Source organism: Paramisgurnus dabryanus, chromosome 5, assembly GCF_030506205.2.
Source record: "Paramisgurnus dabryanus chromosome 5, PD_genome_1.1, whole genome shotgun sequence".
Lineage (NCBI taxonomy): Eukaryota > Metazoa > Chordata > Actinopteri > Cypriniformes > Cobitidae > Paramisgurnus > Paramisgurnus dabryanus.
The window spans coordinates 14549778-14565037 of record NC_133341.1 but is presented as its reverse complement, the minus strand read 5'-3'; the positions used below and the strand labels follow the sequence as shown (position 1 = coordinate 14565037).

Here is a 15260-nt window from a genome sequence, read left to right as displayed (position 1 = left end):
TATATACCCTTTGTTTAAAAAAGAAAAGAAAAAATATACATAATTATGAAAGGTGCCCTTTATTTCACTTGAGCCCCTGCCCCTCAAAATGTCTGTGCACGTCCCTGATGTTTAGACTCATCCCTTTTCTCAAAGTGTAAGGAGAGAAAGTTAAAAAGGGCATGTTTGGGTGAATTTACTGTATATAGACATCCAGCAACAGAAAAATATGTATACTTATATTAAGCTAACAGAGGGAGAACAAAATAGGTGGACTGGAATGGAAGACCAGAATGGATATTCAAAGCTCAAAAATGTTCCCATGCATATACTGTAACCCCAGCAAATGCTTTACAGTACATAGCCAAACCCATGACCTTAGCATTGCTAGTGCCTTGTGATACTAGCTGAGCTACACAAAGAACTTGATTTGTTCAAGCTTTGTGTGTAGCCTTAGATGTAGATGCCATTATACTTGGTAGGAATACGAGGCTTTAACACACAAAAAAAATCTCATCCATCATCTATTATTTTATGAGCCACTGGGCGTTTTCAGACAGCAGAGTTGAAAAATGAGGTTTGCATTCTGTAATGTTGAAACCTGAGATCTACAATCCATTTTAACCCTTGAAAATGGGAAAATGTCACTACATCTAATACCTCAAAACTCTTTATGTGTGTATTATCTATCGGGTTTTTTAGACACTCTTCCTGTGGAGCTGAAAAACTCAAAGGAAAACTATCCCAACAGCATGATCTGTCAGTACATCATTAAACAACTCTCTGCAGTCACCAAGGGGTCAAGGTTTGGCTGGTAGAGTACAGTAAATGACTATGCCGTAATTGTGTCCTTTGGCTACAAAATCAACTTACTTTGATGGTCAGTGAAGCGTATCTGTGTATTCAGAATCTTAAATGCATAAAAATTCTGTAATGTTTCTCTGTCTGCTTCATCGGTTTAGTGGAGCACCCAACACATTGAAAGATGTTGGCTCTTGCGGACTCAAGTTCAAACGTTTTAAAATAAAGACAAAAAAATTATACATTTAAAATTAGTGTATTACAAACCTTATCAGCTTGGTTAGTGACTTCTAAATCATGATATAATTTTCGCCCTATTGACTCTAGGCTATTGCTTGAACATTTGTTCAGTTTAGTGGTGAAGAGGCTTGTGTTTGATGCTTGCCCAACAGCTGTAAAATGTTACAACCGATAGTCCTGTGCAAGTTTATAGAACACAAGCAAATATTTAGATAATAGAGCAAGTAACTATCACAAACACACTTTAACTTACTTTAACTGTTTAGGACTGCTCTTAATATCTGAAACATTACATTAACCCTTATAAGTCCCTTGGGTCAATCTTACCCCCAAGCCACATTTCTTTAGTTAATAAACATGGTTCCCTTCATCTCAGTGGAATAGGATTTTGTGACTTTTCCTGTCTATCTGTCAATATTCATAAAAACTGGGCTTGATTCGGTCGTACTAAAGAGGTGTAGGTTTTTTACTTAAATAGACCCTTGGGGTAAAAATGACCCCCACCACTGAAAATGAATGGGAAATGCAAAAAATCAATACCACCAGAATAAATCTGAAAATTTCCACACAGAAAAGTAGGCCTGATACTAGAGCAGGAATGGGGACATTCCATAGAGGAAATGCATTTTATACTGTACAAACTGTATATGCTATTGCCTTCCCATAACCCAAACCCTAACCCCAACCATCACAGAAAACTTACTTCACATTTTCAAGAAACATCATTTTGTTTGATTTATAAGTTTGTTTCCTCGTGGGGACCTCAAAATGTCCCCACAATTACAGAAAAATACTGGTATTCCTATTTTTGTGGGTACAATTGGTCCCCACAACGTTATACAAGGTATACACACACACACACACACAAAAAAACCATTTCAAAATGCATCAGAAACTATAAAAATTCTACTCTTCAAAAAAAAATTTTTTTTAATGTCCTTTCTAATGTTTATATATACATTAATTCACAAAATACATCAGTAAAGTAGTGATGTGAGCAGTTGGCCATATCCAATGAAATGAATGGGCCTCTATGGGCATCTGCTGGTCGAAATTATTTATTTCCTAAACTGTAATTCTTTAATGTTTTTTTCTAAACACCTGATGGCCGAATTCAACACATTACATCTGGATCAATATCTAAAAACAATTTGAATCAAATTTAGATCATAATTTATGTGAATGTTTCATAAAAATTTGATATTTTACAGGCAAGCTAATGGTGTAGTTGAGGAATTTTGTGATAAACAGGTACAGAAGTACTTCATATCTACCAAAACACAGCATTAATGTATACAGGAAGTAATCAAAAAAATTATATATTATTTGTATAATTAAAAATTTATATATTTTTTTTAATTACTCATTTTTACCCCGGCGGAACTATAAAATATACTGGAAAATCGTATCTTATGAGGGTAATAAAGCAGTCATTTCTTGCTTGTCACATGACACAGTCAGAGTCAGTCCCCCCCGAAAACGTGATTATGCAATCGATTCAACGCATAATCAGCCAAAGTCTGCATATTTATGCGGGGTCCATTTTTTAAAAAAATACACCACACTTTCACAGCATAAATTGCAGATTTCTGTTCGCAAAATATGCGGGACTTGCATGATTTCATAATCCCCGCATTTTCGTAGCAAAAATCACATATATCTTGGCAGAAATTTGAAAAAAAATTGCATTTACTTCACACAAGCGCAGCCATGTCCCCAGTTGCCATGGGAACGTTATGAAGTGACGTGATTATGTGACGTGAACATCACTGAAAAGCTGCAAAAGCTGCAAACAGTTTTTGCAAATTCACCCAGCTTTTGCAAGTTCCCGCAATTTTTGCAAGTTCCCGCAATTTCATTGCATAAAATTGCATAAATATCCCGAGAAGAAAACGTGCCGCAAGATCAAGGATTTTTGCCCGCAACAATCACAAAAAAACTTAGTGTTTTTCTGGAAGGACTGCACAGTGGCACTGTATGACTGATGTATTGGTTTCATTTCAGATTTTTCCTCTTATTTAAAATATCCATTAACTAAATATCCAAATTGTCACACTCTACAAAGTTATTCTTTACACATTTACTGTTAAAAGTTTGTGTAACTTTAATACTCAAGAAAACATAAGGAAGAAACATAACAATTGTAAGGTTATTTTAAACCTAACAAGTCATCTAAAATTACCCCAGTCCAAACTAAAATACTCCCAGTATTGGATTTAAATCATTGGTTTCAAATATGACTTTGCATTGTGGTATGCACAATTGCAAATTTTAGACTATAAATTTGCTTTACTGTACATTACTGTATGATGACAAATGTTACAATCCTGTTACACAATGGCTGTATTTGTGATTTAATGTTAGGGTGGATATACTGACAGGAAGCGTTTGTAAGTATGTGAACGTTGACCCGTTCTGTCATTCAAAGGTTGATAAAAACTGAGCAGCTGCATCTCTCTCACACACACAAAAACAATCACAGGTTTGTTTCACTATATTCGTGAGAACATTTTATTGCACTGGTGTCAGACCAGACTAAATAAAACCCTAAACTCGACCCTCACATAAACATGTCAGGAAAAAAATGATCAAAATATGTAACCCAGCTGTCACCGGGGCGGCACCCTTTCAAAAAGTGTAACTTCACACCAAAGAGTTTAGTACCTTTGAGGTACATATTGGTACCAAAAAGAACTTCTTATTACCTCAAAGATACATAGTATCTGAAATTTTGGTACCAAATTTATGCATCTCTGTATCTAATGCTACAGTATAGATTTAAAGAAAAACAGAAATGACTCAGTTTGGTGCCTTTGGTGCTATTTTTATGTATTATTTTTGTGGATATTTGTGACCCTGTAAGTTTAATTTCAATCATTGATTTCACTTTAATTTCAATCTTTGGCATGGCCTTACTCAGTCAGTCTTTTTGCAGAAAACATTAAATCACAAAAAATGACTTTAAAATCAAAGCTGTAATTAAATTGGTACATGCACACACCTGTTTTCAGGTCCCAATAAAATTATTCTGTGAAGATCCAAATCCACAATTCAAGGAAGACACATTCATTTATGCTAAACTCTTCTCAGTATTGGGAGGCTCTACATTGAAATCAATGGTGCTGACATGCAGTCTACAGAACTCCCACTTTTTCCATCACACCCATCGGCATGCCAGAGGCATTTCAAGCAACTGCGCTTATTAAAATGTAAAAAGTTGATTAAGTCCAAACATGCTTTCTTTTGTCTCACGACCCCATGAACATGTATCCTGCAGTAATTAGAGTATAAGTATAATCCTGGTAAATGAATGGAATGTCAGTATTGCAAAACATCATCTCATTTTCCCCTGAATGTCAGCATGCATGTGTAACGTCAGGTTTACGACCAACACAGTCAGTTGTATGATTCACAAGAAGCTAGCAACTGCACACATCTCACACACAAACATGCACTCACTTCCAGAAAAGCCTATTAACTGAGAAAAGGTGGAGCATTGAAAAAAAGAGAATAGAGAGAGTAGGGGGATGGGGGATGAAGAAAAAGGAGGTGATTGGTAGGGAGTTTGGGGAGAGTGTTTATGAAAGAAAGACTGTCTCAGAACGGGAATCAGAGTACAGGACAGAGGATATTAGAAAACTTTTTGGATCCAAGGATAATTCTCCCTCGACGACTGATAAACTAAACAGGTGAGGTTTGAAATATAAAATTGAATTATATATTCTTTCTATCAATTTTATTCGATTTATTAGCCTTGCAACGAGTTTTTGTAACAAAACTAACCGAGACAGCAAACAGAAACAGAGTTAATCCAGTATTGTGAAAACTCTGCATTCCTTCACCACATGGTAATTCTGTTCGTACACTGTATGTTTTACATGAAGTTTACTTTGCAAAAAAGCTTATCATACGTATCTTAACCAAGGGCAGCTGACACTGCATGGTACAGTACAGTACATACAGTACACACACACACTTAACCTACCTTTGCCTAGAAAATTGTTCACTGATTTGTTTTGCAATGGAGTAATTCAGAAGGCTGGCTCGTTTTCATGCCACACTTGTTTTGTAAATGCTAATTGTCTTATAGAGATAATGTGCAGTACAATTGTTTATACGGTCATATGAGAATGTAATGCAGGTTAAAGGTCACTTGCTAAGCATTAATAATTTTTATTTCAGGGAAAATGTACTCCTTAAAAAGTTAAAATTGCATAGGTACAGACATTAGGTTGTTGATATGAACAGGTTTGTAGTCAAAATACACTTACAGCCCTTTCTAAGTGTATACAGTTGTTATAAATCAAACTGTATGCGTCTTAGATAACACGGAAAGTATAAACTGCACAAAGTACAATCCTGTGCTATAAACTGTAACATCATAGAAGCAGTTAAAACAGAAACAGCCCAGCAATCTTCCATTCATTGAAATAAAACTGTTTATTTGTAACCCAGCCTGTGAAAACCCAGCTAAAGTCATTTTTGGTGATTTACTGTTTTTATTTAAAATCATCTTACATAATGTAAAGAAACAAACCTTAATATCTTTAATAGTGACAGAATAAGGCCATGGTATAGATTGAAATTAAATCAATCATTGAAATCAAAGTGTCATAATTAGAATAGGGTCACATTTTATATATTCCTTTTAATACTTTATTATTCCGAAACATAATTTTAAAGTCAAATAGAGGTAATTAAAATTCTTTACTGTAATACTTTTTTCTTTACTGTAATTTATTTTATACTTGTCCACGGCAGGGTTTTTTAGATTTACACTTGTATACGATGGGTACAAAAATCAGGGGCGTCATGCAGGAAATATTTTTAATGGGGCACAGTGTGCACAATAGCATTCTACGGAAATGTCAATTTTTCTGTCCCTAGTCTTTACAGAAATATTACACTTGACTACACATTTTAAAATGAAACAATACGTTACCACAGTCAGGTACAGAGGGAAAATGATTTATTTTGAGATCAAAAACAGTGTTTTCTTCCATTAAAAGTACAATTATGTGTCCATAACTATCAAATATATGATGTAAATTACATTAAAAGACAAAATGCTAAATAAATATTATAAAATATATAATGAAAGTAGTGATCGCCTGCAGTTGTGTCACTGGTGTTACCGTTAAACAAAAAAACTCTTATTTTTAAATCAAAATCACACTGATGACATCACTTGACTTCCTTCTTTCAATTTCCTGGAGATCTATGAAGAGACGCCCATATAAGTCCACTGTCTCTTTTCAGTTATCAGAAATCTTCTCTTTTATCTCATGATTTCATATGAAGCTTTTAGTTTAAGTCACTGGTATGACCTCCTTTATTGTTTGGGAATTGCAAAAACTAGAATACAAATTGATTAAACTACTTAATTTAGTGAATATACAATGATTGACAAAAAGTGGTTTGATACTTTGCAGCAAAAATTTTGTAAAAGGCAGTTTTCATGAAAATTTTCAATGGTATTACCTTCCTTATGGGTAACAGCAGTGAAGATCCGTAACACCAGTGACTGGTGTTATTGTGTTTTTTTTCTTTCACATTAAATAAAATCTTTCACATGTGACATGATGATAATTTTTAATTCATTGAATTCTGCTACACTTAAGAATTAAACTTTAACACCTTCATAAACAAAAAAGGTCTATGCAGTCTTGAAGTACATGCACACAAAAAAAGAAAAAATCATTAAGCTGTCATTTATGTGTACTTATAAAGTCAAAGAGTAATCTAATAATGTGGTCTAAGTTTAAATGCCAGAAAAAGAAATACATTTTAAGACATTTTGCCATGCCAAAAGTGGACGTTTCTGTAGAATGACCCAATTATTAATCATAATTATTAACACCAATTAAACATCAAAACCTCTTATACGCCATATTCCTATACTACAAAGACAGAGAAGTGTTTATGAATGATTTTATTGCTAATGATTTTATTACACATTTATGAAAAAACTCATGCGCTTAACAATCACATCTGTGATTGGCTGTAATGATCAACACTGCAAATACTAGCCTATAAACATTGGTAAGACTTTACAATAAAGTTGTATTAGTAATCATTGGTGAAAGCATTAACCAACATAAACAAGCAATAAACAATGTTGTTTTTAATTCTTGTCAATGTTAATGTCAATAGTTATTCATGTTAGTTAATGGTTTATTAATTAATGTTAACAGTAACGCTAAATAAAACATTCACCAAGATTAATAAATGCTGTAGAAGTATTGGTCCAGTGACTTACCGCCCCAGTGAAAACTTTTGTACCTTCATGTATTTTTTTTCTGAGAATGTGCATTGTAAGAAGTGAAACGTTAGATTAACTTTTACTTCAATTGGTGACACAAAAAAAAATGTTTTCCAACTTAAATTTTTCCCTTAAAGATATACATTGAAATAAGGTATTTTTAAAGATGATCCAACTTTTCACTTTTTACAGTGTAGGTGTAGGTTTGCTCTACATTAGGGATGAAATCATTAAAAAGAAAAAATACATTTACTGAAGTATGGTAAAACATCCAAAAACTGCCACATAAATTTGACATTTAACATTTAAGCTAAGATATGACACAAGCTGGCACCATCTATTAATCTTTTGACTGGTCTGATCTGAACTCTATTCATGACTGTCATATAAAAACATTTGTTTTTAACAGGAAACATGTATGTGTGTGGACATGTTCTCATTCTTCTCATCATCAACTTGCTAAATCACTCCCTTGTGACATCATCTCGGAATGGCACTCGACCCCGTTCCCATCCCTCTGGAGGCACAAAAGATGACTACAGTGATTACGAGGACATCTCCACTGAACCTCCGAGAACCTCCCCCACTGACAATGAAGAGCGTGAAGAAAATCTATGCCAGTATGATAGCTGTGTGGAGGAGCAAGTAACTTGCAAAGATCTTCAAGATGCTACAGGATGCTTTTGCCCTGGGCTGAGCCCTCAAAACCCCCCAGATCCACCGGAAAAATTGAAGCTATCTGAAGAGGATGGCAAAGGGGTTGTGGTACACTGGTGCGCACCAAAGTCCATTGTCATGCACTATATTATCCAAGTGAAAAGGAAAGATAAAGTGATGGAGAAAAAGGTGGAGCAGAAGAAAAGAATGGCTGTATTGGGGGATGTGGCGGTTGGCATGCATGTTTGCGTAGAGGCCGTGAATTATGCTGGGGACAGCCAATCATGTGTGCAGTTTGAACCCCAGACTTCAGACTCTGGATTAGCACTGAAGCTGGGGATTATAGGAGGTGTGGTGGGTCTTCTGGTTGTGTTGAGTTTGGCTTTACTACTGTGGAGACACAAAAAATTGCAGAAAGCTACCGCACGGACAGAGAGGAGATCAAATGATGTTTTCTAAAATAGGAGATGGAACAAAATATGTGTGTGGCCAAATATATGCACTTTATTTAAATGGATGATGGTTTAATGGATGTACAGAATAAATAAATTGGTGTGGATAGTAGGTGAATTGAATAGAGGAAGGGATTGTGAACAGGGAGAAAAAGGAGAGGGGTGCAAAAAAGGTGGGTGAGTGACTCAGCACATTCTTCTCGTGATTTTGGAGAGACAGAAACTGCGTCACAGTCCACTACACAAATTACAAACCTTTGAATAGCTTTGTTTACATACTGTACATACAAATGTGTCCTAGAAGTGAGCTGAATCTGACAAAATGTACTTTTGGGTACATGTGGGAAGCCTTATTTGTTTGTAAACATGAAATATAAATAAAGTGAATTATGCTTTTTTTAAAATTCTGTTACATTTTCATTCAAAAAAGGTTCTTTGAAGTAAAAATTTTTTAAAGAACCTTTGACTGAAGTGTTCTTTGTGGAACCATCAATGGTTCTTCTATAGCGTTGCTGTGAAGACCTTTTATTTTTAGGAGTATGGGACAACTCAAACAATCCAATTCTAAACCTTTATGCCTGAGATCCACAGCACATAAATAAATAACAGTCAAGTCTTCCGCTGGATAATGTTAGAGATTCCATGAATATTTCACATTTTTTATTTACCACCGGATCACTAGAAAGGACTGCTGGAATAAATGGTCAACCTTTCTCTTATGACATTTGGTCTCTTTCCTGTATTTTATAATCAAAATAAAATAAACAGAACACCAAACGAGAGTCAGGTGTGCTTTCTCCATTTTGTTACAAATACTTCCAATCTTTTTGTTAAAATAAATATAACTTAGGGTAGGATTTCAGAAAAAATAATTCTAAATTCTAGTTCATTTATTAGGACTTATGTATTCAGATTCAATCAGTTCAATTTAGATATTTATTTTGTGGTCACTTAATTTTGATATACAGTGGCAAGATAAAGTATGTGAACTGGATTTCTACAGTGATTTGGCATAAAATGTGATCTGATCCTCATCAAGGTCACAACAACAGACAAACACAATGCACAAAAGGTGACAACACAAAAATAATTCTAGTTTCTTGTGTCTTTATTGAAAACACCCATTAAACATTCACAGAGCTGGAGGAAAATGTAAGTGAATCCTTGGATTTAATTGCTTGTTGAACCTCCTTTGGCAGCAATTACTTCAAGCAAGCGCTTTCAGTTGTTCTGACTCAGACCTGCACATCGTTCAGAAGGATTTTTACTCATTCTCCTTTACAAAACCACTTTAACTCCGACACATTTGTAGGATGTCTGGTGTGAACCGCTCCCTTGATGTCATTCCACAGGTTAAGGGCTGTGCTTTGACTAGGCCACTCCAAATGGCGCTTTTTTTAAGCCACTCTGTGGTGGATTTACTTTGATGCTTAAGGTCATTGTCCTGCTGCATCAACCAACGTCTACTGAGCTTTAACTGGCGGACAGCCAGTTTTTGTTAAACTTGGAAATTAATTTTCCCCTTGATGATGGCAAGTGGCACAAAGCATGCCCAAATCATGATGTTCCCTCTACCCTACTTTACTGTTGGGATGATGCTTACTGTTGGTGAGCTGTGCGCTTTTTGCGCCATAGTATTTTCAACTTTTGTTTCATCAGTCCATAAAATATTTATCCAGTAGCACTGGGGTTTGCCAAGTGCTCTTTTGCAAACTTAAGGCTCACAGCAATGTTTTTTTGGAGAGCAGCGGCTTCCTCCGTGGTGTTCTGCCATAGATACTGTTCAGAGACTTTAAGGGCATAGTTCACCCAAAAATGAAAATCCTGTCATCATTTACTCGCTCTTATGTAGTTACTAGGGATGCACCGATACCGATACTGGTATCGGGTATCGGCCTCGATACCACATTTTCTAAAGTACTCGTTCTCGTTAAAAGTCCCCCGATACCAGGGATCGATACCACGGTCTGAGAAATGTCTATGTTTGAGCGGTGTGTAAGGGGTTAATGCCTCTTGTGTTGTCCAAAGTGGCAGAGTTTACAACAAACTGGAAAACTAGTCCCTTGTTTTTTTGTTAAATTATATGACTAAAGCTGTTACCTGTAAATTTAAATCATGTTTTTTATTAAGTACTTGGTATCGGCAAGTACTAAATATTGCAAGTACTCGTACTCGCATTCCAAAAAAGTGGTATCGGTGCATCCCTAGTAGTTACCCACATAAACCCACATAAATGTCTTTGTTCTGATAAACATGAAGGAAGATATTTAAAGAAATGTTTCTAACCAAACCGTCTGTGGACCCCATTTACTTCCATAGTAGGAAAAAAGAATACTATGGGAGTAAATGGGGTCCACGAATGGTTTGGTTACAAACATTTCTCAAAATATCTTCCTATATAAAAAATTTTTTAAATCGTTTTATATTTAAGAGAATAGCGGAGTTCACACCACAACTATAACGATAATGTTACAATGAACAATATTGTTTGGATCAGTTTCAGACAGATAACATGGTGGAGAAGCTCATTACTAAGGTCTATAACATAAAATTACCTCAGGTAAATTTATCTAGCGCTCATGCGGTTGCTGTGAAATTGACTACCTAATGCTTTTATTTCTACTACATTGGCTACAGCAAAAGGTAAGATATTAGAGTACACAAATTATTAGATTCACTGTTTAGAGTTATGCAAATGAGGCATGTTGAGGACAAGAACACCATATTTATACATTCAATGACATGCAATTACAAGCCGGTTTTTTATTAGTTTAAGGAAATATGCAATATATGTTAATGCCATTGAATGTAAATGATTTGTGCGCCCTGCATAAAGTTATCGTTATCACTCGGTTGTGTGGACACTAATATAATTATCATTATAGCTAACAAAGTTATAGTTATTATTATAATGTGAACGGCCGTTATGGTAGACCCATTTACAGAGATGTGTGCCAGTTCCAATGATCTCTTCAAGCCTTTAGCTGTTTGTCTGAGCAGCCCAGTAAGCGTCTTTTTTTTCTAGACAGATCGGCCCATTGACATTTAAGCAGCAGCCCATTGGTTATTTTTTTTAATGACATTAAGCTGGCCCAATCACCGCTTTGGTCTCCGTGCAAGCGAGCGTGCATTGTCGGTTCTTTTTACGTGTCAAAATAGAGAGAGACAAATGGAGAAAAAACGCAAGGGAGGCGCAGAAAAACTGTGCAACAAAAAGAAACAAGCTCTTAAGGCAAATGCTGCAAAATTTGTTAAAATAACACAAATGTTTTCTGCGGCAGCAGGACCTTCAACTCGCGTCGCTGATGATGGTGGCGGTGGTGGCACTGGCAGCACCAGCACGCAAAGTGTCAGTGAGGAGAGGGAGAGAGACGAGGGAGAAGTGAGTGTAGTGCCTGCGGTAAGCAGAACTGCTTTCAAAACACAAGTTTAGATGGATACCCCTTGATCAAACTGAGTCAAAAACACAAAATTATAGTGATAAAGCTGCAATAAAATAATTGCACTCTTTGCTCTGTGACTACGAGAGTATATCTGATTGGTAGATTTTTCGTTGATTGTCTATTTCAAAACGTATCATTTCTCTTCAAGCAAAATCAAACAATTCAGGAGATCTGCTTACAGAAAAAGATATGTTTATTGTATATAACAACACACTTGACAGATAATGTTAAAAATCTCTATTACTGTAATCACACTAGTTTAGTTCAGTAAATGTAGTGAATACTTTCCTGTAAGTACTGGAAGTAATAATCAGTTTTCAATATAACTGCAAGCAGCACTTGTATTTTGTAAAAAGTCAGCAATTAAATGGCAAATTTTGCCAATTCCATGAAGCTTGTTTTAGGATTCATAAGTGTGGATTATACAGTTTTATTGCATTAATAAATAACACCTTCTAGAAGTGTTTGTTGTGTCAACTCTCACTCTTTTCTACCTGCTATTAATTGGGTTTAGTGCTTTTATGGAATTGGTGTTGCTATTGCTATACATATTTAAAGGTGTGCAAAGATGGGTGGTATTTGTAATTATACACTGCAAAAAATGATTTTCAAGAAAAATTATTCTTAGTGTTTTTGTCTTGTTTTCAGTAAAATTATCTAAAAATTCTTAAAATAAGATGCTTTTTCTTGATTAGCAAAATGACCCAAGAAAATAAGTTTCATCAAGAAAAAGCTTCTTAATTTAAGAATTTTTAGATATTTTTACAAACAAAGAAACAAGACAAAAATACTAAGAATTTTATTTTCGTGAAAATCTTTTTTTGCAGTGTATGTAGTGTGGGCCGGTTTGGGCCAAAATGCCAGGGCCGAAATTTTGTCCCAGTCCAGCCCTGGTAGCTACAGTATTAAACTGTCTCCATTTATAGACAATTTGTCTAACTGTCCACTGATTTGGGATTGTTTTGTATCCCTTTTCAGCCTTATGGAGTGCAAAAACTCTTGATCGGATATCTTTAGAGAGGCATGGTTGATAAGAGCTGATGCTTCATAAGGACAGCAATCTTAAATTGTTTAAGTGTCTTTTTATCAATCAAAATATCACTAAACCACACCTTTGAACTCGTTTTATTTCTGACATAAATTAGCTTTTATTAAAGTAATTAGTCTGGGTTCACTTAGATTTTCCTTCAGTACTGTGAATGTTCAATGGGTGTTTTCAATAAAGACACAAGAAACTAGAATTATTTGTGTGTTGTCAGGTTATGAACATTGTGTTTTTCTGTTGTTGTGACCTAGATGAGGATCAGATCACATTTTATGGCAAATCACTACAGTTCATTTCTAGGGGTTCACATACTTTTTCTTGCCACTGTATGAAAATGTAAGTGACAAATACAAAAAGCATTTAAAAACATGAAACAAAAATAGAAAAAGCCCAAAAGCGCCTTAATAACAAAAGAATTGCTAAATTGTTGAACAATCTGTGATGATTGATACATATTGTTTGGTTTTTAAGATGTTTTGCAGTATAAGACACATATTTAAAATCATTTTGTTAATTTTAACAATTGTATGCTGTTTAATGTTAACATACTGTAACATAAACATCTCTGTTATATCATGCGTATATTTTTGATGTAAATAATTATGTTTGATGAGCTGTGTCAAATGGCAATCGGTTTTACGTGAAAACAATGGAATAAGTGCATTTTCTTTGGTTCTGCATTTACATGTGTTTGGTATTAAGTTTATTTTTGTTCTCTGTGGCTAACAATCTGAAACACATTAACATTCTTTAAACAAAATTTCCCCTGCAAAGTAGCACATTGGTTATTGCTTCTTTATAAGATTTTATGTTGAGGGTTTTGGGAAAATGTTTTAAATTAAAATATATTATACATGTTGAATTCCCATAAAAAAACATAGATATATTTAATTTCTCTGTTATTTCTTCCAGACTTCAATGAGATTAAATACAAAGCAAATGGAGGTCTCATAGCTATTTATCCAAAGAAAAATCCCCCAAATGTGATGCATTAGAGCTTCATGAAAGTCTTAACTGTCACAAGCCTAGATTACCGGTAGCTGCAATCAAACTCAATATTTCAATATGAACTCAAACATTCCTCATGAAATTTACCCAATTATTATTCAGATTATTTCACTGATGTGTATACTTATTTATCAGCTCTGTACTCATATTGTATTCATTTGTTTCTATTTTTATTTCTTCTATGCAATTTTAGGAGAAACATCTGAGGCACTTACAGGTAAATGAAAAACAACTGGAACTCCATCATCTCTCCTCAGCTATTTGAAAAAGCAACCTGATCAAAAGAATTTTTCCTTTGGGTTCATCCTACACATGCCTTCATTCCCATCATTGCAAAACCTTTGTTAGTCACTATAAATCTATTCTAAATACCTGACCAAAACCTCTCAGCCGGGAAGTGGTAAGTCACATAAGTGCAAAGTACAGGATAACAGAATGCTGACACAAGTAGTGTGTAAGAAATGCCAGATCCTGGTTTTAACACTGAATTTCAAAACTGCCCCACAGGATAGATGAGAATATTTATTGGGAGGTTCATGCCTTTCAGTGTGTGCACTGAGGCCACACAAGATACGTGTGTCGGTGCAATATATGCTGGATGGGGTAAAGCTCATTACTGCTGAATAAGGAATCTCACAATGCTCTACCAGTTGAGCTGCAGAAACACAACCTGATTATGTGTGTATTAAATGTATCCAGGGTTATATGAAATGCAACCTAGACCTGTCAACTGTTAACATTCTGCATAAATCAGCTGTATGTGTATGTTAAGTGACACACATTCAGTGACATTTTGTAGCTACAAATGCCTTTTGATATTTGCTATGGAAAGACTTATTATTACTGATGGTGATCATACTCATATCTGCCACAAGATGTCACTGCAGCGCTAAAACAACCTGACCAATAACACATCAGATCAAATGCTTTTCTACTCAAATCACTGTGTTCAAAGCACTCAGGATTCTCACATTTTTTTTCAGTATGTGTATAAGGCAGAAAGAGGCATCACCTGCTTTTAGACAAAAAAAAAGGGCCACAAAGGCATGTCAATAATTGTAAGATTATTTTGTGCTATGCTTTAAATATGTATGCAGACAAGCACACCTCTTACCAGCTAAATCCAGAATAATAAAGAAATATTTTTTCTTCTGAAGGAAAGAATACAGTATAAATACAGAGGGTGATGGGATGTTATAATATTACAAGATGTCTAAGGGTTTGTATTTTCCTTGTAACCAGAAACAAATGAATATCTTTCTGTTCATGCATGATGATCATGCCATTAAAACATATAAACTATTAATATGTGCCTAAAGCTAACAAGATAACAGCCTGCAGTTTACACTTTCAATTTCAATTGTCAATTCAAC

General features: G+C 34.9%; 1 protein-coding gene across 1 annotated transcript; it reads left to right on the top strand.

Annotated features, from left to right (window-relative positions):
• Window positions 1-4456: 4456 nt before the first annotated feature.
• On the top strand, window positions 4457-8795 carry LOC135783018 (leucine-rich repeat neuronal protein 4). The gene is made up of 2 exons (XM_073814644.1): window positions 4457-4709; window positions 7692-8795. Exon 2 carries the CDS (start codon window positions 7697-7699, stop codon window positions 8396-8398), a length of 702 nt encoding a protein of 233 aa, XP_073670745.1. The 5' UTR covers window positions 4457-4709; window positions 7692-7696; the 3' UTR covers window positions 8399-8795.
• Window positions 8796-15260: the final 6465 nt, after the last annotated feature.

Bases quoted from the DNA above. Each gene is read 5' to 3' on its own strand.
- LOC135783018 (XM_073814644.1), top strand. From the start codon at position 7,697: ATGTATGTGTGTGGACATGTTCTCATTCTTCTCATCATCAACTTGCTA.